This window comes from Pavona decussata, unplaced genomic scaffold, assembly GCF_977016875.1.
Source record: "Pavona decussata unplaced genomic scaffold, jaPavDecu1.1 SCAFFOLD_356, whole genome shotgun sequence".
Lineage (NCBI taxonomy): Eukaryota > Metazoa > Cnidaria > Anthozoa > Scleractinia > Agariciidae > Pavona > Pavona decussata.
The window spans coordinates 147,541-172,500 of record NW_028145737.1 but is presented as its reverse complement, the minus strand read 5'-3'; the positions used below and the strand labels follow the sequence as shown (position 1 = coordinate 172,500).

Genomic DNA, 24,960 nt, shown 5'->3' with positions numbered 1-24,960 from the left:
CAAGATCTACTAGATTACTTTTTGTCATATTTCTAAAGGCGTTAAAAAAATTAGGGTGCTTTCCAACAAAGCAATAAAAACGATAGGTCGCCGCCTTAGTTTTTGAAGTTTTTGTCAAAAACTGAAAGTTAGAGGTCCGTTTTGTAGAGCTGACCTGTTCTCATGGTAACCGCAATGACGTCTAAACTTCCTTAAAGTATTCCCCTACAACTGAGTTACAAAGCTTTTATAGTTTTTCGACAAGATGAGAAGCAATGTTTTGTAATCTTTCATCATTTCACAAACACTACAACAATGAAAAACCCTTACGAGCCTCCTTAAATAGATATTCCATATAATACAGTTTAGTATTGTTTTATGTTTTAAACAGGCAATAAAGTTGTTCAAGAACACCAAGTTCAAGTATTAGTGGAAGTTGTGGCCTTTGAAGCAGGTTTTTTTCGGCAGAATCTGTTATATAACACCAGTTGTTTGTAAAAATGTTTCTGCAAGATATGTAGCAAGCATAGTACACCCAATTTAAGTATTAGAGAAGGCTATAATCTTTGAAGCAGTTTTTAGATGTCTTAAAAAAAATGCTCTTTTCGGAGTTCTGCCATAAGTTTGCAGTGCAATTATTACGTTGATCACAATTAGATTGCCAGTAATGTTTTCAGCCAGTATTGTCAACTACTGACAAAAAAGTAGAACTACTGACCCCTTATCTATATCTGATGATGCAAGTGTCATGTGAGTTCATTTTTTTAGTTTCTCCCTTTAAATAGCTGGCAATTTAGTGATTTTTGTTAACTTCTGTTTTAGTCAAGAGAAATCAAAGGACATGAAATGCCTGGCCAAAATCCCGGTGTTTTCTTTTATTCGTTGAGTTTTCTTAGCTTGCACATGTTTTACGAAAAATGGCTACAGCAAAATATACCATGTGCTTAGTTCTTGTGGTATAAACATCATTGATTTACCTTAATTATTTTTAGAGTTCGTACGTCATTGTCATGTTGGTGGCCAGAACGGTAGGGAACATTCTTCAGGTCAGCTGAGAATCTTGTTCAAAACATTTTATTTTTTTGCCCAAGATAGTTCTTGTTCACTGAAGTAGCTGAATTTGTGAGCTCAACTTGCAAAATTCAAAAACTGATTCTGTTTAGTCTGAGTTGAAGCAAAGGTACAGCCTGACTCCTAACCAAGGTCTCATTCCATTGATTGGATTCCAGAATCGTGACACAAATGTAGTAATTTTGACTGACTACCAGGACACATTTCCTTGCTTGCTTATGGAACATGGAATGTAAATTATCTGCGATTTTTGCCCGCAATCAGTACGCAGCCGCCATCATGGTCGATTCTTGTATTGTATCCTTTGGAGAAAAGATTAAACAAAACTTTTTATGAGTATTAAGATTGTGTGGTATATTGATGGTTAGTCTCTCGTGTAGTGCACAAGCCACTCTAGTAAAATGCTGTTAATTTGCAATTCCTTATGTTTTCACAATTTTGGTAGAGGAAACTAACGTCGACAGACCAATTTTCGTCCACTATCCTTTCTTTATTCCTTTTTTTAATAGACACATTCTTTTGTCACTGTCATTTGACTTTTCTTATTCGGGTTTAGGAATGGCAGAACGCATCGGTTTCCACTTCAGAAAAGAACACTCAGATCTCGTGTCAAAGTACCCATGCCGGCGATTTTCTCACAACGAATGTTTTCTACGGAGCAATGAAAATATTACAGCTATGTTTTCCCTTTAATAGTCCGAAATTTTTAAGAGAAAATTGATAAGCGTCAAATTTTCACCTCGGTAACCCGTGTTCTGTGTAATCCTGGATCGAGCACAGAAAGAAAGCAAACCTAGAATGTTCTCCCTGTTTATTCCTGAAACAAATATAGCTGAGACGCGAGAATGTAATTCAACTTTGTTTTCAACGAAGGCCTATGACGAGGCCCGTAGGCTAGTTTTTGTCCGGGTAGGTTCTTTTTCTGTTTAAACGGACCAAACAACTGCACTTTAAAAATTTCATTATCAATTCTCTATCTTTGTCAATGCTATGCACTGATTATAATGTGATATAGAAACTGGTTTAAGACTACAACTGGAAAACCTCACTAAGTACTGAACTCCCGGGGGACTGAACTATCCCTAAGAACCTCATATTCAATTTCTATCTAAAAAATAGATTTCGCTGGTAACCCTTCCATCAACTCCTCTTGGCAAGTAGATATAAACAAATATGAGAAATTTAATTTTCTTAAAATTTTTGTGGTTCGAACTTTTCGCACCCCCGGGAGGTGATCGAAACCCACTGGCGAGAATTTTGCAAGACTTGCAGCTGTTAGTTCTGGAGAATACAGATCATTCAAAACCTCCTAATTCGCAAGTTATAAGCTATAAACCTTCACGTTTAAAATGTAATGATGAATTGCAATCATAAGCTCTAATTACTGTAATAAATCTGAGGGCACATAGTTTATCTACTTTGAGCACTTATTGCAACATGCGATTTAGCCCAAGGCCAAAGAAATAAATTAGAAATTAAAGTGGTTTGTACTTACAGGCTTTTCTACATATCAGTGGAAAGTTCCATCCATCGTCTATGAAAATCTGTTAAAGCATTTGGCCGCAATCCAGTTTCTGTTCCACAAGTGAGAGGTGAAACCGTGAAAGTTGTGAAATTCGACTACAGTGTAGCATGAAAAGTTTGCGGGTTCTAATATTTGCGGATTTTGCGGATTGATCTCTATCCACAAAAAATAGTTCCCGAAATAAAACGCCCTTCAGTCAAATTAAAAACTCCACTTTTAATAGACTTGTGCCACTGGGGCATTATAAATTGGACTTAAACGAGAACATTGACATAGTTTTCCATTGGAAAAAGTAACCAGAGCTTAGATACATACGGTAGTCCGTATCACAAACAAAACAATGTGTAAAGCACAGAAAATGTCAAGTGTACAGCAATTCAGTACATTAGATTGGCACGAATGGGTCATCTGAAGGAACACCATTTGCTAGAACGTCTGCAATGCCACATTTTTCCATTTATTCTTGATGACTGCTAGATTTTTCTGCACCTACTGATAAAAACTGAACAGGAGAGTGTTATTATTATCGACTGAGTCTGTTTCATTGCGTTACAACAACTTAGATTGGAAAAAAAGCAATAAGACCTACACGTTATGCAATTGCAATGGATAAAACGAGCGGAGATACAATTAGTAAAAATCGTAGAAACAAACTAAAAGAGGTCCTTACGTTGAGGTGCCGAGTTTCTCTGAAATGTTACGGATTTACCTACACGCCACATATCATTTGAAAGCTTACGAGGTATACAATATTTTAAATTGTAAACATACGATGCGACTTACAGCGGTATTGCAGTGATGTTTAAAAAGATAAAAAAAATTGTTCTTTTTGTTTTTCTTTCAGCTTTATTAGTCAATTAATTAATAAATTAATTAATTAATAAACAGCAAATTATAAATATGAGAGAAAGAAATATGAAAAGAAAGACCAAAAGGGTTAGCGCGACCTCAACCTAAGAAAAATCAAGTAAAAATTACAATTGAGAACACTAATAAAAAACACGAAGATTACGAACGGTGGCACGAACAGTCACGGGAGAGGAACCAGGTGCAAAGCATGTCTATGTCAAAGGTGGTATCTAATAAAGTAAAACAGGTGGCACGTAGAAAATTTTTAAAAATACTTAGACTGGAGAATTTGTCAGGAGAGACAAGATTGCAGATAGCATTCCAGGGTTTTACAGTTCTGTTGAAAAACGAGGCCTGAAAAGTAGTGGTTCCGCAGTGGACAGGTCTTAACATCAGAGTAGGGATCCGAGTGCGAGAACGATCATGCGGGACAAAAGTAACAAATCGATAAATGTTAAGTCGGTAGATTCAAAGATACAATTATAGAGAAGACAATATCTCTGATTTAGGTTAATGGTAATAAAGGAAGAGTCAACAGCCGTTGTTTGTATGATATCTCGCCGATTCTAGCCCTTAGTATCCAGCGAGTAGCACGCCTCTGGACTCTTTCTAGGATCGTTCTCAATTGGACATTTGCAGGAGACCATACCTCTGTGGCATAGGAGAGCTGTGACTGCACTAAGGAGAGATAGAGTGTCCGCCTGACTTTAAAGTCGGTAATAAGAGGACAGGTTCTCTTTAAGAGACCCAGCATTCTGTTTGCCTTGTGTGCAATACACGTAACATGCGAAACCCACGATAGATTACATGAGATTGTAACACCGAGACCTTTTTCTTCTTGAACACGTTGTAGATAAACGTTGCGAAGGTAATATTCTTGAGCTACAGGTGTGTTCTTCCGCGTTTCCAGTCCCACTAACTGCTGAATGAATGACAATAACGCATAAATGACAACAACGCGAAAATAGAAGTGTTTATCATCACGCATTCGATGTCTTTAAGATATTCATCGTCAAGAAATAAATAATAAATAAAATAAATAACCTTTATTTACCCTCGGCAGTGTTTATAGCACGAGTGCTAGTGGGGCTGAGCATTAAACTTCATAAAGAAATAATATAAATTGAAAGTAACATGGTTAAAAATCCCAACTGGCAGCAGGCAGACCAGCTGGCTATTTACAAGTGTGGCCAAGGAGTTGAACCCGGGGCTACCGCAAAACAACTCCAGCTAGCGGTCAGAGCGGAAGTTGAACCTGGGACCTCCGGATTTCAAGTCCGGCGCCGAAACCACTCGAGCACGCTGCCTCCGAAAGGTTTTCCCCTTCCTCCAGCTTGTTGGTACTGAATGGTGACTACTTGCTAAGAGCTTTCCGCTGTTTGCAATAAATATGTTGTCTATGTTGGTAAAAAGCGGCATCTTTTCAAAGCGATTTCCCCAGCGACCATCAGGAAAACCCAGAGTTTGTTCGGACGAAACAACAGAACTCGAACGGTTAGCAGAACTTGTTGTAATGTTTTCGCCGGCCGCAGCGGCACGTTGCTTAGCAAGTTTTCGTTTCGTATAGAGTAAATTTGGATCCTGATCAACAAGAAAACGATCCTTACCTTGACTGATGTATTCTTCCCAACTCTAGGGAAACACGAAAGAATAGACTTAGCTTATGATCATTTCTGCATTTAAACCAAAAACGTAATTCTTCGTTTTTCAACTGTGATGGGTTTCTCCCACCTAAAGAGGAACCCGGAATATCGTTCTCGCAAAGTTCAAGAGACATAACTTCAATTTCTTGTCCCCAGAGCCGCCTGGTCCTCTTAGCCGCTGGAGGCTGGGCACGAGGACCGTGCGAAGGCCCCGCCGGCTAAGAGGGACAGGAGGCTCTGGGGACGAGAATGCTTCTTTTGATGATCTATAATTCTTATCCTAAAATGCCTCGATTACATGTTTGGTCGCTCACTCGCCCCATGTCAGCTGCCATTTGTGAATAGCATAACCAATAGCATGTTGTATCGACGTAAGTTTGGGCGAAACAACCAAAGGACTTCCTTAACATAACATACACGTGTTTTTTTCAAGATGCAACAAAGTTGACCAAGGGCTAACGCTCGAAGCGTCAACACTCAAATCTATTTAAGGTGGCCAACTCTGTTGATAAACCAACATTTTTCCTCATTGAAGCCAAACTGTACGGGATGTGAAGTACTTTAAATTGTTCCAAATAATTATAGAGGCGGTGATACAAAGCTTTTTCAATATTCTACTAAAGATGCAAAACAATTGACACATCTTCGGGCGCCTTTCCAGACAACAGGACATTCATAAAACATATGAATAAGTGAATTGCAATGCTCACATTGAGAGGATGCTTTGGTGCGCATTTTACAAAGGAGCTGATTGGTAGGAACAATGTCATATGTAAAAGTTTAAATTGAAAGCTTCTCAATTAATTTTCAACGGTAATTTTAAAAGGGAGTTCGTAGACAGAACTGAGACAAAAGTCTTGCTTTCTTCAGTAAATTTGTTTCCGTATGGCGTAATTGGAGGGCAGAAGGACTTCCCAGCGACTAGCAGGCGTACGCGCTTAGCCGACACAACAGATGGTTCATTGGCGCCAGTCAGTCTGGACATTGCCTAAATATCAAATATTTCCAATCTTTAGGAATTGCAGCAATAATACCAGCATAATCAAGGGAGGTGCAGCACGTTGGGTATTTTTTTAGTCACGTGTGGCCAAAAAGTTTCTCCTCCTTAGGGTTTTGTGGTAGCAACCTCAAACTTTGCAACCAGACAAAACAATTTTTTCTCTACAACTTGTCCGATTCGGATTTTTGAATTTCATTTTTCTAACGGTAAAATGACTTCATCAATTTGGCGGGAAATTTTTTTTTTGGAGCTACGACACAGTTGTTCCTAACATAAAAAACAACATGCGCATAATTTTTCGCGTCATTTAGCGCGCGCACGAGTGCGGTCGCGTACAACATTACGGGATTTCCTTGAGGTTAAGCTCGGCAGGAAAATAAATGGTCCTTTTCTTCTAAACGAGCACGGTGACCCCCATTTTTTAAATGCATCAATTTAAATGTCATACGGTTGACCACTACATATCGCGATTTAAAGAAAAGTTTAATACTCTACTTTGAGATATTTTCACTTGAATGCTTTAAAAAGCACGTATTTAGGTGGTGCAGCTTACGTGCACACGCAGCAAAATCTTTAATTTCTTTCATAATCTTAATTCCAGTTCAATGAAAATAGTTTTTTGTGTAAGATTAAAGTAAATTTTGTTGAACTGCTTCGATATTTAGAAATTAATTTTTCTAGAAATGATAGTTCCCTTTTCTGATTACTAGCGTTCCTAATATAAACGTCGTGGGTCATCTATTTACTATAATAGCCATCCAGGTTGCACAAAAACGAGCACGGTGACCCCCATTTTTTATTGCATTTTTGTAATGCTCATAACATAGTCATGAACTGGACCAAGTCTTAGACAATTTTAAATAGTCCTTCTTTTTCAGCGGAATCACCTTACGCTTAACACCTGGAAGCCTGCCATATTGGTGGATTAGATGATTCTGGAAAATGTGAAAAAAGTTGGCCAAAGTTTGTCAAATTGACAAATGTATGCAAGTTGGCCAAACATATGAAAGCCAATCATGATGATGGGGTAATATTACAGTTGTAGAAAATATGACAAATTCCAGACATTGGGATACAAATCGTCACATTCACCAAACAACGCGAAAAAAATAATACAAGTATATTTCGTTATTTAAGGTGCGTTCACAAGTAACATTGGGGGACAATAGTTGTCTTCAGGTGTACCAAACTCAACCCCAAAAAAATAATGCATGTATACCTCGTTCTTTAAACGTGGGTCTACACGTAAACTAAGGGAAAATATTTTAACAAACCAAACCCTAACAAAAAAATAATGCATGTATACCTCGTTCTTTAAACGTGGGTCTACACGTAAACTAAGGGAAAATATTTTAACAAACCAAACCCTAACAAAAAAATGATGCATGTATACCTCGTTCTTTAATCTTGAATCAACAAGTATAAACATTGGGGTAGGTACCCAGGGCATGATTAATCGCAATTTTTTTTTACACAAAATTGGCAAATTGCGACTCACGACTAAGTAACGAATACAAGTTAGCAAAACTAAATATAATTTCACTGCAACTCGCCAGGGTTTTGGACAGCAAAAGCATGCATGCATTTCTACCTCAAGCAGCTTAAGCCACTGTTTCCTTCACAATTATTAAACCTCAATTCTCCATGCCATTTTCGGAACTGACAGTTTTTGAAATTTTGTCATGTAGGGTACATTGAATATTCCCGCACACATTCTCTAGTTGATTGGCTACGTTTATGCGCGCTTCCAAATAAGGGGCACGTTTTGACCCAAAAAAAGACTCATAAGGGTCCCATTTGGTGCCTAAAGACATTTCGTGTCCCTTACATAAAAATGTTTATGTATTCGTTTTACTTTCCTCTATATTCGACTTTTTGCTATCTGTGTTTGCGAGGCCTCTAAAAATGACGCCTTCTATTGATGATATGGCAAGATTCAGCGAATAGTCTTTGAAGAACCATACAGCGGCGGCAATTCATGGTCAAATTAGTCCGATTATTCAGTTGAAGATCCACGCCATATACCTCCTCCGCTCCATCACTTCAAGTATCAGGCGGAAGACATCAACAACAACAACAAACAGCTGCCTGGCAAAATCCCTTGTCCAATGGAGTGCGATTAATGAAAGGTTGGGGGTTCAGTACTCTGAATTTAGATGCCTTGAACATAGGCCAACGTTTGACTTTGAGATAGGATCTTTGTTTAAACCTCTACTAGACATCTCAATCAATCAATCAATCAATGAATCAATCAATCAATCAATGATCTTTATTTATACACGATAGGTAGATCTTTAAACATCTTGACTTTAGGGTCAAATATAAGAAGACAGGAGATAATATTGTAGGATTTTGTACTTCACTGTTTCTAAGTGTTTTATCTATTTTCCATCTATATACATTTCTATTATACAGGGCTTAAAATTGGTTAACAAGTATATGTAAAAACGTCAATTTTTCACATTTCAGTCGCCATTTTGAATTTATTAAATGGCTTGTTAATCACTGACTAAAAGTTAATAAACTTTTAGAAACCCTGACATGTTTACTTTCAAAATATTTATGCTTTACTCTTGACTTCAAGTTATATGAGGCTTTTTTTATGCATGTATGTCATTAGCAACAAAGAATTATTGCAAAACTCAGTTATCAAAAGGGTTAAAGGTTCCGCTGATAAAGGCATAACCCATTCACCCACATATTCTGTTATAGGGATGTGTTTACAGGAGTGCTACACTTGTTTCCGTGGATGAAATCCCAAGCAGATGGGGCTATTCGAATAACATATCTCTTCAGCAGTATTGTTCCAAAGTGTTAGTTCTTCTTCAAAAATTTAACACATTACACTGTTTTAAATTACGCTTATTAAGTTCAACATATCATACCATGTTGAAATTTTCCCACGTTGCTATCTACAGAGAATTTCAATTTTTTATTGTGAAATTAGTAGATCTTTGCTTTAAAAATTTGATAGTTAAATCAAAAGTAATTCTCAGAGTCCACCTCACAATACCCATGAATATATTTTTTTATTTTCTCACCTAAATCAACACATCACACAGGAATAGTTCTGCTAAAAGCATTTTTCAGAACATGAAAAAATATTAAATGATTTCTGAGAACTTTTAAAGTTGCCATACCACCTCACTTAGCAAAGAATATGTGACTTCAATTCTATGGGCCTTCCTTGTCAGCAAGAGAGGTAGACCACAATTATATACAGGATTTAACAAAAAAAATATTTGTTTTGGCAATTGAAATTTTTTTTCACATTAGTGATTATGCTAATGCATAGATTCAGGTGAGGAAATAAAAAAAAGGAGGTATCGCATATATCTGTTTGACGCGATTATGCTCATGAATTATGTTCTAAGCAACATGATACAAGAGTTTCCCACTCATGAATAGTCAAATTAGAGGTACTCAGGTCTTTAATATTGTTGGAACATTTTTTGTTTCATACAAATTAAAAGGAAGTTAGACATATTCTGCTAACCCAATGTTGTACCCAATTCAGATCCCCTTGGGTTAACATTCTTTGTTTATTGCATTTGCATTATAATGTAGTGTATCCCATTTAAATGATATGGAAATACTTAGAACGAAACATTTTATGTATAGCATTGCGTTAGCCGAGATAGATTTTACATGTTCTAAAAACAAGACTACCGCCATTTTCCCTATTTGAATGAGGTCACTATTTCATTTCAGGGCATTTTCACATAAATTTGTTAAAATAATGCAAACTGTAAATCTCACTAATAACTGAATTCTTTTGTATATCGCTGATAAAAGATGTATTATAGAGGGTCTACTTTCCAAAATATAAATACGCTATACGTTTATAATAATTATAAACCTATTTTACTGACGTTTATAATATGCATGCACAATTGATTATAAGTTGTTACTGTTGTGATTGACTTGAGATTATATTAATAAATCTAAGTCAAACTACACAAGAGACTGGTTTATATTAAGCACGAGGGAGGGAATTCGCCGCTCTGTTGGTACCCTTCTCTTGAGAGCATTCAACTGAATTTCAACTTTGGCGAAATAGTTAAACTACACAAGAGACTGGTTATATAAAGCATGAGGGAGGGAATTCACCGCTCCGTTGGTACCCTTCTCTTGAGCTCGTTCAACTGAATTTCAACCTTTGGCGACATATCGTCTAATTTGCCATTTTCGTCGAATTCCTCGAATTCGCCGCTCTGTTGGTACCCTTCTTTTTAGCCAATTCAACTGAATTTCAACTTTGGCGAAATATCGTCACAATCGCCATACTCGCCAAATTCGTCGAGTTGGTACCCTTCTCTTGAGCTCGTTCAACTGAATTTCAACCTTTAACGACATATCGTCAAATTTGCCATTTTCGCCAAATTCGTCGGATTTGCCGCTCTGTTGGTACCCTTCTCTTGAGCTCATTCGCTTGAATTTTGGTCTTTGGCGAAATATCGTCAAATTCGCCATAGTTGCCAAATTCACTGTATTCGTCAAATTCGCCACTTTGTTGGTACCCATGTCTTGAGTTTATTCGCTTGAATTTTGGTCTTTGGCGAAATATCGTCAAATTCGCCATATTTGCCAAATTCGCCGTATTCGTCAAATTCGCCACTTTGTTGGTACCCATGTCTTGAGCTCATTCGCCTGAATTAATTGTTCTTTGGCGAAATATCGTCAAATTCGCCATATTTGCCAAATTCGCCGAATTCGTCGAATTCGCCGCTCTGTTGGTACCCAGTTCAACTGAATTTCAACCTTCGTGAAATATCGTCACAATCGCCATATTCGTCGAATTCGTCGCTCTGTTGGTATCCACCTCTTGAACCTGTTCAACTGAATTCGATCAACTTTGGCGAAATATCGTCACAATTGCCATATTTGCCAAATTCGTCGAATTCGCCGCTCTGTTGGTACCCTTCTGTTGAACTCGTTCAACTGAATTTCAACCTTTGGCGAAATATCGTCACAATTGCCATATTCGCCACATTCGTCGAATTCGCCGCTCTGTTGGTACCATTCTGTTGAGGTCGTTCAACTGAATTTCAACCTTTGGCGAAATATCGTCAAATTTGCCATATTCGCCAAATTCGTCGAATTCGCCGCTCTGTTGGTACCCTTCCATTGAGTTCGTTCAACTGAATTTCAACCTTTGGCGAAATATCGTCAAATTTGCCAGTTTCGCCAAATTCGTCGAATTCGCCGCTCTGTTGGTACCATTCTGTTGAGGTCGTTCAACTGAATTTCAACCTTTGGCGAAATATGGTCAAATTTGGCAGTTTCGCCAAATTCGTCGAATTTGCCTTTCTGTTGGTACCCTTCTCTTGAGCTCGTTCAACTGAATTTCAACCTTTGGCGAAATATCGTCAAATTTGCCATTTTCGCCATTGCCTGCATTTCTGGACATATCTCTATTATTATCATTATTATTATTATTATTATTATTATTATTATTATTATTATTATTATTATTATTGTTATTATTACAAAAACAATCCTCAGTTGCTACATGTACGTTGGATTGCAGTGCAAATGCCATCCATGCGACGTCGAATTTTGCAGACATTACTGGTTTGGTCGTTTGGTCATTTAGCTGGTTGTTTTAGTTGGTTGATTTGGCATTTTGGCCTTTCTGTACTATTGGCTTTTTTTTATTTGGTCGTTTTTCGTTGGAATAAATCACCGTTAACCGTCAACTTTGGTTCTCCGTGGTTCTTGACCTTTTGAGTTTTACGACCCGTGAAGTAGTCCCTAAATGCTTCGCCGCGACACAACTTGAAATCTTGAACTTTTGGATCATTGAACTTTCTTGTCAGTCGCCGCAAGATCCAGCCACTTCCGCAAGTAGCGAACCTCAGCGCGCAGCCTCGTGTACTGATAGCGGTGAGAAGTGCGTGTCTCGTGTCAACTCCGCTGGGGCTGCTTGTTTCATGTTCTGCGTCTATCTGCCGTTTTCGTCTTTGTTTTGGTTTAGCCGGTGGCTTTCTCGCGCCAGACTTAACTTTTCCCATAAAGAAATCGCTTTACAATATTTATACCTTAACACTAAATGCTTACAGAACTCCCCAGGGAATGCTTCTTTGTGTTTGATTGGCCGGCGGCGTGAGCGCGTTGACAAGTATTTTAATGAGGTGCGAAAACTCGGAAAATGTTTCAAGGCCGAAAACACTTCTTTTGTTTTTGTACGAATTCCCCATCTTCAAATGAATTAATAGGGTATGTAGATTTGCCTGATTTCAACGAAATTTGGCCAAAATGGTCATCAGATATCAATGCATCAAAGTGTGTCAGGCTTTTACGAAATTCAACATATTTTCCCGTGACGTGTTAACATCTGACGGGACTACAGAAATTTTCCATTGTCCATCTTTAGGATGGGTTTTCTCACAAACCAATAGGAATAAAGAAAAAGCCTGACACACTTTGTTAGCCTATTATCTCCTGATTGATATTTTGCAGTCTGTTTGGTTGTGCGCCTCTACGTGAGAGTGGGTAATTCAGTTAAGTACACGTCGCTAGTATTGAGTTTGCAGGCCTCTGAGCACTTATGTATCCAACAAAATAAAAAAACGTTGATATTTTCGCAAACTTCAATTTATCAGCTTTACAGTGATATATAGTTTTTCGTCGTTTTATCGAAAGCAGCGCGCGTACGCTAGATTTCCTTGAAGGCACTCGCGAAACATGGCAGTAAAATGCAAAATTTTATATACACCGCATATTAAACTAGCTTTAGCTCTTGCCCAGCAGACTGGTTACGCGGGATTTTGAGCTCAATCGAACTCAGATTAGTTTGATTGAGTTCCAATAATTCGGCCATCGAACTCAAAGAAATTTCGCTGTGCCAACAAAGATCATCGATGCCCGACCACCCTGTGTGAGCTTCAAACTTTGTAAATGCTTCTCTCAACCATGTGAGACTCGAACTTTGTCAATATACATGTATGCCACTCTAAATTATATTTTCTTGAATAGAAAATACACATCAGTTATCGTGTTTTTCCGTCTTCAACTGACTGGCCATTTACACGCGATTGACACCAATATATTTCTTGCAGCTTTACTTTGAATTCTTTTTCCGGTTAGTTTGCAAAGGTCCTCCGTCCTTTAGCTGCATACGGTAATAATGGAATGTAAATAAAAAGTTGCCGATAGTCTCAAACTTTCAGCGCTGAATTGAACTTTGAAAGGAGGGAACGGAAGGGAACCAGAGCTCTGCCGTTACAAGTGAAACTAATTAGACTTTGGACCAATATCAGTCTACCACTTAAAAACTGTAGGATGGAACAGTGAAATTAACATTTCTTGTAGGATAAGATAGAATAAAACAAAACATGATAAGATTAGATAAGATAAGATAAGATCAGATAAGATCAGATAAGATAAGATAAGATAAGATAAGATAAGATAAGATAAGATAAGATAAGATAAGATAAGATTTGAATGATTGACTGACTGATAGACTGACTGACTGATTGACTGTTTGACTGTTTCACTGACCGGCTGACTGGCTGAATAATTGACTGACTGACTGACTGACTGACTGACTGACTGACCGAATTAATTACTGACGGTGTGAGAATGACTTACAGACGGACTCTCTCTATTGGCTTGTGAGTGATCATGAATAATAATAATAATAATAATAATAATAATAATAATAATAATAATAATAATAATAATAATAATAATAATAACTACTTATATAGCTCTTATCCAGATCTGTTCTAAGCGCTTTACAAAGTTTTGAAAAATCATATCTGCTTAAAATAATTCGAAAAAAGATGAGTCTTAAGTTAACATTTAAAAAGATTTAAATTGTCACAAGAACGGATGTCGACAGGTAGTTTGTTCCAGAGTTCTGGGGCCGAAACAGCAAAAGCTCTGGAGCCATACGACTTTAGATTGTAGTTGACATGACACAGGCGAAATGCGTACGACGACCGGAGCGTTCTTGAAGTTGAATAGCGGCGTATCAGGTCTTGTATGTAGATGGGGGACTGTTGGTGAAAAGCCTTGTGGGTGAGCAGAATTGTTTTGAACTTAATTCGCTCGGAAACTGGAAGCCAGTGGAGGTCGAATAAAATAGGGGTTATGTGGTCATACATATGAATGACTAAATAAATAAGTGAATGAATGAACGACTGATTGACTGAATCTATGACTGACTGACGGACTGATAATTTTAACCACTGACACGGATGTTTGGTTTATCAACAGAGTTGTCAACTCTGTTGGTAAACCAAACCGTCACTTCTCATAATTTTGATTCTCATCTGAATGTGACCGTCCGACCAATATGTAGGCGTTGTCAGGATATGCTAATTATTGTTCTTTGGCTCTGACTAACAGATAGCCTGCTTATATTTAGTCTTTGTTTTAGCCAAGGGATAACGTAAAGAATCTCAGAGGAGTAAATAAATTAGTTTTGCCTAAGGTTAAAACCACATGGTATGGATTGAAATCCACAGTGTATACTGCTTCCAAAGCTTGGAGCTCCGAGCTTAGGTTAATGACTAATATCAAATTGTTTAGACAAGAAATGCGAAAAATATCATCTTTCGTTTCACTTAATTACATATGTACATATCATGTTATTTGGTTTTTTTTTCTCAGCACATTAACATGTATTTTGCTAGGAGCCTAAACAGCCTCAATCAGGTCCGAGGGTAAATAAAGTTTCACCTATTCATTTCTACCCTCCACAACGCAGCACTACAGTTTCTTCAGAACAACCGGCCCATTACCCATTGACAAACTGATCAGGACTGACTGTAATTTCCTAGACGCGTGACTGAGTGAAAGACCAGCTGAAGAAACTGACTGACTGACTGGCTGACAGACTGCGGATAGTCTCATTGATCGACTCTTTAACTGTTTCCACTGACTGACTGATTATCAGATGCGAGAACCCGCGCCGTTCCCGTTTGGTTTTATTTTTCGCCTAAAACATATTTGTAGTGGGAACTAAGGGAATTTGAACCAAAGGAGTAAGCAAATGGTTATATTTTTACTACCGTAACTACCCATCGGGGGTAATGAACCGAGGACTCGAACGCGTGGCTAACACATTCTGCGAAACGACAACGCGTTCAAAGTCGGTTCCAACTCGACATGATTATCATTTGAGTATCACCCACCAAAACGTGAGTCGGAATCATGCGACTAAAAGTTTTAATTTACTGAGGATACTAGCGACACATTACAGTCCATCCGTGTCTTCCGTGTCATCTAGATCTCAGAAAAAAATCTAGCAACTCTTTGGTTTAGAGCAGTAATGGATCAGAACCATCCGGGATGACCGTTCAGGAACCTAGGGAGGAATCTTCCTACGATTGTCGTGCACGATTGCACAGTAGAACTTCCGTACCTACTAACTCCGCGAAGCGTGTCGGTGCCCCTTATTGGCCGCTAGCCTATCTACGCGGGTAAGTGACTTGGTTTATATTAGGGTGCGTTTTTTTGGAGAATCCAAAAACGGATTTGTGATCTCATATCATTCGGATCATGGTGCATCAAAGGAACCGATCGCGACGACTGGGAGTGGATTCGTGGGTTCCTTTGATGCACCATGATCCGAATGCTCTGAGAAAAATCACCTCACCCATTTTTAGCGTCACTTTATTATGATTATGCTGTATGTTGGTCAAGACTGCTCAACAAATAGTTGACTAAGAACCTCTTCTTTAACATGTAATTGTTCTTAGTCCACTGGGAGGAAAATATGAAATGATTTCTCCGAGCAAGAATAAACAATAATGAGTTATTAACCATTTAATTTTATTAAGTTATTTTATTTTATTAATCATTTATACATGAGAGGAACTTGGAGAAATAAGTCCAATTTTTTCAATTTGCAATCCATCTCCATCCTAGCCCTCCACGGCTGAAGATGAATGAAACCTGAGCTATTATCTCGACGTTTACATCGGTACACATTTGCTTTTTGGCTATTCAAAGTGACACCAAAAATAGGTGGAACTGCCCCTTTCAATCCGTTATTGGTACTTAATTTCGCTGGTCTTTAATTTCGCATTTTCCGCGATTGTAAAAAAGTCGCGAGATTAAAGACCCGCGAATAAAACTCCACGCGAAATTTAATACCCATATAGAAAATTCAAATCACAGAAGAAAAATTAACATGTAATAACAACAACAGCGCATGCCATATATCACGGTATCGACAAATACACAAATTATTAACTGGTTTGACTAGTATAAGTTCCACTTTGTATCCTCTGTTTTGAAATAACGTTAATTTGCAAAGCCTGATTTCACATATGGAGTAAACAATCTAATCGCGAAAATAAAACTCCGCGGAATACTGTTTCACCAAAATCGCGAAATTTAAAAGTACCAATCGAGACAGCCAAACTTTGTTTTGATGGAAGCGTTTAAATTATGATCCATTTTTGTTACCAATTATCATACCAGCTAGTGTACAGATACAAGCATTACTTGTATCTTTGGTTGCAGATGGCTTGGATGGAAATGATTGCAGCAAATTTGTTTAAGTTGTGCTTCTGCCTTTTGGACAGTAGAACACAATCTTCGTGACAAGGCCCCCTTAAATGCCAGTTGTTCTGCACTGTTAAACTGGCGGACTGCTTGGGCCACAGGTTCTGTGCCGAAGCATTAGTGATCGGGTGGGCCTCGTTTTGGAACCCTTCGATTCGGGTTTGCGCAGTCAAGCCAAAGGACCAAAGGACTGGCTGAAGTCGTGAATGAACACATTTCCATCCGCTGACTATAGCGTGATTCAGTGATTTGTGCAAAATTCCAAAATGTGAGTGACGCCGTAATGAGGGAAAAATGAGATTTTGGAATCAAAAGCTAGACACCTGGAAGGAAAAATACTTTCCAAAGCAGCAAAGGACTTTTAACAGTTACGATCATTAAATAGCGTGCGGCACCTATCTCGCAGCCTCTAATTAAGCTTTAATACGTCCTTTTTTGACAGCCTTGTACGTGGCGGACAAAACGCTTTGCTTTTTTTTAACTTACTGTCTTCCTTACTTATGCTTTATTCGCTGATGGAAAGGTTGGTTTTGGGATATATTTGACTTGCTGTGCCTTTTCTTGGAAACAAGTAGCCGTGTTCTGTTTTTATAGTCCCCGCCTTTTGTGCAAAGTGCCTGTCTATCGACGGTAGGAAATAACAAGCCGTCGTACTCCTCTTTTAAATCTGTAGCTTTTTTTCATTCCTGCGCCATGAATTAAAAATCCTATCCTTGAACGGGTTTTTTTTTTGAAAAATGTCTGGTCAGATGCCTTGACTTCACAGACTCTAAATGCACAGCTGAATGCACAATTCAGGAGTCAAAGCGATAAAAAAATTAAAGCGTCAATCAGTCGCCAATGAAAATGGTTCTGAAAAAGCCTTTCAGTAAAGGCTCGAGTGTGAGAAGCCCTGCAGCTTGCAAAATAAAAATATAAAGATGAAGAAGGTGAAACTTTGCATCGACATGATTCGTATCAAATTAAAGAGGGTGTGAATGGGGTTAACCGACTAGCGACAAAAGGCGTAAAAAATTACTGACTACCGACGAAACGGGGAAAAAATTAGCGACTAGCGACAAATAAATTCTAACCGACAGCCGACATGGTCAGACGTGATAGGGATGTTTGTATTCAGAAAGAACAGCATTTTGATGATTTCTAGCTCAGAAAATCCTTCTTCACCCGACGTAACCACATTAATTCCAAATTACGCCGAATTATAGAATTTCTCGTCTTCAAATTACTTTAAATCCACGGGATCCTTCTTTTCGGTGAGCAGCGTGGGCTCATTTCTAGAACAGCGGCTCGTAATCGGGCTGACAAGACGCCCTGCTGTCTCATTTCAAGAACAGCGGATCACAATCGAGCCGGCGAGACGCCCTGCTGTTGTCTTTTTATTGCTCGTTGTTTGTTCATGCGGTCGGGTCATGACTGGGATTGCTAAAGTCATCGTGAGTTTTTTTCGAAAAGGTGAAGAAGTCGCCATCGAACGTCATCGAAGCAGGGTCCCAGTAGACAAAGAAGCTCATAGAGGAGTGTCTGAACTAAAAAAACATCTTACGGAGTTTTTAGGACTAAATGAGCTGGCACATCAATATGGAATTGGCGGATTTTCGTTAAAGTTATTTCGCCTGGCGAAATCGCCTGTGGGCAAATGCGAAAATTTTGCAATTGTGACGGATGGGCAATGGCAGCTTGAACTTCCAAATTTAATATCGGATGAAAGTAGCAGTGAGCTCAACGGTAAGTGTGGAACGCGTGCAGCGGAGTTTGATGAATCACTTTAGTTCTGTAGTTAAATATTAAGCTCAAATATTAACGTGGTTAAACTCTGGTTCCACCGTTTTTTGTTTGTTGTTTTGTGGAGCGGAATGGTTTTTTTTTCTTTTCCACCGTCCATTTGAATGCGAAAATTGAGAAGAAAAATCTCTACAAAGAAGTAGCGAGTAAATCAGTTTATAAGCTTCTTTCTGATTAATTGGTGAATGAACAACAGTGTAGCTTAACATATTAAAGACCCCGTTTATTTATACACGCCCTTAAATTTATTCGTTTCTGAAAACCAGACTTTCAAATAATATTCAATTCTCTCCTAGAGGGAAGCTACGCACGAGAGATTTCGCTCGATGTGCACGTTTTATACATCTTCACGAGCATTTGCTGATAAGAACTGTGTAAGTTTCTCAAAAGCCTACTAAAGAGGAAACTTAAAAAACACGGTATTTAATATTTTAGTACACATTATCCAAGAGGTCACAAACTGGACCGGAAAGCCAGTAGTGTTGCTGAAGGCGCCGGCTACATCTGATAAAAGCAAGCAGAAGTCAATGAACGACACTGAGAAGAAAGGTGACGAGTCAAAAGTGAGAAGGAAACGGAAATTACGAGAAGAAGCAAAAGAAGATGAAAATCTGGCAAAGAGGATCATGACTGAAGGAGGTGACATCGAGAGAAACGAAAGGCAACAAGGAGACCTTCAAAAGTTTCAGGATGGTAGGGCTGAATTAGCACTTGTAGTTCGTTTACCTGATTTTCAAAAGTCATAAATTTCGCTACTTTGGAAATTCTGCGGTATTCCTTGTTTATAAACACTGCCTTGTTTATACAACGAAAAACGCTCACTTGGTGCGTTCGCTGTGTAAAGATAGTTTCTTTTAAATTCCGGCTAAAAACTGTATTATTATCACTTTGATGGGCATTGTGGCGCATTTTGCGTGCTAAAATAAAGAATTTGCCGGGCTAAAATGTATTTTTAAAAATAAACCAAGACAACCAATGTTCGCGCCGTCTTCTTGTAGCGTTGGTCAAAGAAACCGTGGAGCTATTTTTAAAGCCCAAATCATGGCCGAAAACACAGAAAACAACAAAAAATTTATAAATTCTCAATCTTCTCAGGTAGGGAAGAAGATCTTAAAAAGTTAGATGCTGATTTCATGGCCGATAGCGAAGTACATGTAAGTTTTGCGGATTCAAGAAAAACAAACTCTGTTTAACCAATTATGCCAAACTGTCAGTCTTGCAATTGCACAATTACTTTCAATACTTACAAATAAGTTAATCCATTTTTTCTTTCACGTCTTTTACGATTCTTCACAACACACATAGGGGAAGATTTTGTAATTTTTAGCCAGCTTTGGTTGATACCAAAGCTGGCTAGCTTTTAGCGTTGGTATTTTCATTGTGCGAAAATAAGAGCCCGGCATTCAAGTTATAAACGCTCGCTGTCAAGTTTTTTTTTTTTTTTTTCAGTTTTTTTTCTCAATACCCTCCAAAGTGATAATGATAGTAATAGAGTTTATGGGTTTCTCTTTGTAGGGGCAGGGCAAAACCTAGGGACAATTCAAAAGAAACTGAAGGATCGGATTTTTTTTTTCAGCTCTGAAGGATTTGAATGGCAGTGTTGCACTAAGCGAAGTGCAAATCAAGTGTGGCATATGTTCAAAAAGCTATGCTTGTCGTCACACAGACAGGACATTTAATGGAAAAGTCAGCTACTTCAAAGCGAGTAAGTAATGATCACTTATCTTTACATATTTTATCAGACTTATGATAAATTAGCGTTCGTGACAGTCTTGCCTGTTAAGTCCTTTAACTATTTTAATATATATTTTGTATTTTTATTCACACTTGAAAATGACCTCATAGAGGTCGAAACGTGACTTTATAGCGTTAATTTTTATAAAATTTATGAAATTACTCATCCAGAATTGACAAAAAGTAGCTAAACTTAGAGAGATAAGAAACGAATAATCATCATCAAAGAATTACAATGGGAGCACTTATTGAAAAACGTCAACGAGACGACTTTTTTTAATATTGAAAGGTTAAAAGCGGCTGGAAACCGAGAGAGGGATGCTTAGAGCATGGAAATTCGTGATATCTAAACTAAATACTTAAATAATTACAGACCACTTCGACCAGTGTCTAAGCAGAAAGAACAAGAATGATGCCACTCTTAAGAGTCAAGGTCGCATTGATGCATTTCTGATGACAGCCAGTAACTCGATATCATCCAAACAAAAGGCAGGAGATATTGCTAACAATGAGGCAGACATGAGCAAAGAGGACTTTGACGGCGCAGATGCCACATTGGCAGAGAAGTAATTTCATTTCAGTTGCTTGTGTGATGAACAAATCAAGAGCTTTCAACGTCATAAAGTTAGAGTCGCGATAAACTGGCGTTGTGCGTATAGCTCCATAGATTAAATGACCTTGAAATGTACAAATTGTTCGGTTTGTTTACCCCAGTGCAAGAGACACGTAAGCCAATAAATGTTATTTTGGTTATTAGGTGTTTTTGGTTGTTTCTTATATTACTTCATTACAGATCATATCGTTTGATTTGCCAATAAAATCGAGCCTAATTTTAGTATACTTCGGCTTGTTAGTGAATATAAAGACGAGTTATTCCCAGATGCCTTGGACTCCGATTACGACAAAGGCTGTTTAGCTGGCCCTCAGGGATCTGTACTGGACATCAGCGTCAAGGAGGACAATCCAAATTATGATGCCCCCGTAGTTTCAGATAATGATACAGATGCAAGTTCCGCTGGGAGTGAAACTGAGAGTGAAGATTCCGAGTTTATATCATGCCCTATGTAAGTGTTTCTGCTTGCGCTTCATCACTATGTTTTCAGTCTCAAACTTTCCTACAATTTGTTACACTTTTTTTTCTTTCCCTATGTACCAGCTCACTAAATGACGCTCATCCACTGGCTGTGAAACTCAACAAGCTTATTGAAGATGGAAAGATACCAGAAAGTTGCATTTATTACAAGTTCCTCAATGATACAATGTCGTTTGCATTGACTGATCCCAAAACTGCGTCTGGCTTTAAATGGGATGACGAGGTATGTGAATTTTTCTCGACCATCAAATAGCTTGGAGGTGAGAGAACAAGAAAGTTCGTCCGAGGGCCAGGCTTCTTCGGAACAGGGAGAGGCGGAGAAAAAGAATTCAAATCGTTCGCGGATTTTAACTTGTGTGGCCCCTCCTTAAACGCGACAAAACCAATCAGCCAATCAGCCAATCAGGCTACACAACAGAAAGTGGAATGATTAAGCTCCATTTGCAGTCACTCCATTCCCTGTGTCAACATCCAAAAGCAGATCTTCATGCGATTGTTGATAACGAGAAGGTTCGCGCCATCCCAGTAGCTTTAGCAAGTGACGGCACGGCTCTGAAGCCAGGCCTAGAATACGACTCACGTCAAAAACAAGTAATTGGTCTTACACATAGAGTGGACGAGAAATTCGTGAAAAAGCATCCTCTTCCAGACCCTGAAAAGATAAAGACCAATCTAATCACCAACGCAGACGTAACAATTGCGACCTCGCTTGATAACGGTGCTGCGATGCCCTTGGCGGTTAACTTCCGACCCAAATCTGTGACTGGAGAAGAAATATTTTCTTGCATGGAAGATAGTATTAGAACCGTACAAACCTGTCAAAATTGCTTGAAAGGTCAGCGAAGTGTTAAACACATTGTGACGAGTGAGGCCTCAAATTGTTTAGCAATGAGCAAATGCGAAGAGTGCCTAAAAGCAAAATCGGTCTGTGCAAGCTGCAAGAACATGGGACAAGTTTCTCACCACCCTTCTTTAAGGGCATGTGATTCTTGCTCAGATAGAAACGTGACGTGCCAAAAGCTAGTTGTTATGGCAGTAGCAACCGACGGCGAGGAGTGCAACAAGAAGGCACTTGTTCGCTTAAGTGACATGGCAGATGGCAAGGAACTGCCACCAGAATTAGAATTGGTAGTTCCCTTGCCAGATGTCGTTCATAATGGAAAAAGCTTTAAGTGTAGCTGGTCGAACTGGTTTATCAACTTAGACGGTGAATTTAGCAATCTCGTGTTGCTTCGAAGCTTACGTGACAATGCGGAGGCGTTTATCAAAAAGAAGCTTCGAAAGTTGCTTTCACTTGAATGTGTTAGGAATAAAGACAGAATGGCTGTCGAACCCATTATTCGTTTAACACGACCAGAAGTTCTCAAAGTGCTGGAGGACGTTAAGTTCGTTGTGCATACCATCGTACCAGAACAATACAGGTTTTGGGAAAGGAACCAACGTGGTGTATGCCCTCACCCGATCGCAGTTTCTGAAGGCCCAACAGGCTCGATTACAACATTGAGACAGGTTTATCAAGACTCCTAGCAATAAGATTGCACCAGCCAGCAGATGTCTCTGTTGTGCGAGATGGACTGAAGGATGCTAGGAACTTGTGCTTCATCGATGGGATTGCATTCTTGTGCGAAAGGGGAAAATCTACAATTTCTTTTGTCGACTTCGAGGGAAAAGTGAAGATAAGTACAAAGTCACTCAAGCGACGAGCTGAACTTCTGAGGCACTTAGAGGCACTATCTCTCCCAACGGATGGAACGGTTCCCGTTTTGCGCGAAAGACTTAAGGACCACTTGGGTGCCATTTCTAAGAACAAGGACTGTGCAGAACACGTCCAGATGCATCCTAATCGTCTTGGTAAGCCTTCTGCTGTCTATGCTGCAGGCAATGATTTGTTATTTTGTAGTGATGACGAGAGTCAATATGTCTATCAGATAACATTGACATTTGATGGAGTGACCATTCACGGCAATGCTACGAAATTCACTGCCTATCCATCCAGCATCATAAATCTTTTGTCTATTACTCTACTTGACCAATGTGCATTCTTCTCAGGAGCCTCGAGCCAAGGTGGGCTTTATAAATGTGTACTTAGCGCAAAGACAGTGACCAAAGCTGTATGCAACTCGACTCTTCCTTACTCTGAGGTAAACCAAGTATGCACCTTGAGCGGGAGGGTAGTTTACACGGATACAAAGGCGGGAAAGGTTATGCAATACAACCCTGATGATAAATCGGTTAGGACTTTGGTAGGAAGTGGCCACAACAGTTCTTCCGATGGGACACAAGACTCATGCTCATTCAAACAAATCGAAGGGATATGCTCTGTAGACAAGAACTTGTTTGTTACAGATGTTTCCGCTGGAAAACTGAAGATAGTGACGAGCCTCTCAGAAACGGTATCTTTTCTGGGGATTCTTGGCTCCCTTTACGATACCTTTGGAATTCATTCTAAGGGTATGAAACCAGACGGAGTGTCCTTGAAACAAGCAAAAGAGAACGTGACAAAGATTGACAGCTATGTAAAAGACACTGTGAGTAAGGTGAAAGAACGCTACCAGTTGAGCGAGACGTCTGCAACCAATGGTCCACAGGGAACTGTATCACAGAAGACGCAAGTGTCTGTGTCTTTGCTTAAAAAGGGCATAGAAAGGCTATACAAGAACGTGGTGGACATTAACCCCCAATTTGTAGATGATCTGCTGCTCGAAACGTTGCTCACAACAGTAGTGGAAAATTTGCACGCTGTTTCGCACCTTAAACACGAGACATTTACGGTACTTACATATGCCCAGGATTTTGGAATAATTTGCAAGGAATCTCTGAAGCGCACATCTAGATGGGCAGCAAAGTACTACACGCATGACAAATCCTACTATCCGGTACCTCAATCCGCCATGCCCCTTTCTGCTATAGCTACCATGACACCTTTGCCAAGTGAGGACATAACACCAGGGATGGAAGGACAGATCAAAGAGTGGCTAGAGAGTTACAGACCAGTACGCCAACGGACGGTTAGGAGTGAGACCACAAAAGATAAGGCTGGGGCCTTGCCGCCAGCTGTCTACGCCGTTCACCACACCGACGAGTCTGAAGAGAGGCTTCGATATCCTTAAGAAAACTCTGTATCGTCAGCAAATGCACAACGCGTTGTCAGCATACAATTTGTGGACGAAGGGGATGTTACTGAGGTGTTTGAGGATCACAGAGAAGTACAAATCGATGAGTATGAGACAGATTCGGATGACGAGGAATCAGATTTTGAAGAACATCCAGAGGTTGTCAACAGAGCGTGTGTTACCCGATCCGGCAGGGCTGTTCGTGCATTTGTGTGTCTCGACACGTAAGAGGTACTAACAGTTAAAAAATCCATTTAACGGTGCAGATTGATACGTATGACAACCAAATTTTTGGCAAAAAAAAAAAAAGAGAAAAAAAAGAAACCTCGCAGAAAAGCCACGAGAGCCGTTGAATAATAAGTGTAGTGAGTTTTTGTGGACGTCTCGGAAAAAAGACTTCCGTAGCTTACAAATTAAAATTAGTTATCCCAGGGGCTAGAGTGGGTGTTCCATTCTTTGTAGAATTTACCTCTCTTGATTTACTTCGATGCTCCGTAGTCGACAGGAAACAAATTCACATCTATAATAAAAGCTTTGGTGAATTTTATCGGTATACTAGATTTGCAAACAAAAGTGGAGTAGATGAGCACGTTGCTAAATTAAAAAACAGCGTTAACGAGGTTTAAGTGAAAACAAATAATGAATTATTT

The 24,960-nt window shown here is 39.0% G+C and overlaps 3 protein-coding genes and 1 long non-coding RNA gene across 4 annotated transcripts in view; 3 read left to right on the top strand and 1 right to left on the bottom strand.

Moving 5' to 3' along the window:
• Positions 1-396, top strand: part of LOC146452992 (putative serine/threonine-protein kinase DDB_G0271682) — a 7,650-nt gene extending 7,254 nt beyond the window's left edge. Inside the window, exon 3 of the mRNA XM_085097155.1 lies at positions 1-396. This exon is cut by the window's left edge and continues 1,357 nt beyond it. The gene's annotated coding sequence lies outside the window, so the exon portion shown is untranslated.
• A 7,315-nt stretch (positions 397-7,711) lies between these two features.
• On the bottom strand, positions 7,712-8,860 carry LOC146452991 (uncharacterized). The gene is made up of 3 exons (XR_014859610.1): positions 8,349-8,860; positions 8,137-8,278; positions 7,712-8,095 (listed from the first exon to the last, which is right to left on the bottom strand). It is a non-coding gene; the product is annotated as an uncharacterized LOC146452991 (long non-coding RNA).
• An 8,927-nt stretch (positions 8,861-17,787) lies between these two features.
• On the top strand, positions 17,788-19,356 carry LOC146452990 (uncharacterized). The gene is made up of 2 exons (XM_085097157.1): positions 17,788-18,313; positions 18,806-19,356. Exons 1-2 carry the CDS (start codon positions 17,998-18,000, stop codon positions 19,114-19,116), a joined length of 627 nt encoding a protein of 208 aa, XP_084953283.1. The 5' UTR covers positions 17,788-17,997; the 3' UTR covers positions 19,117-19,356.
• A 213-nt stretch (positions 19,357-19,569) lies between these two features.
• Positions 19,570-24,960, top strand: LOC146452989 (uncharacterized). The gene is made up of 7 exons (XM_085097159.1): positions 19,570-19,579; positions 19,947-20,075; positions 20,478-20,670; positions 20,959-21,168; positions 21,261-21,420; positions 21,645-22,582; positions 22,684-24,960. Exons 1-7 carry the CDS (start codon positions 19,570-19,572, stop codon positions 24,305-24,307), a joined length of 3,264 nt encoding a protein of 1,087 aa, XP_084953285.1. The 3' UTR covers positions 24,308-24,960.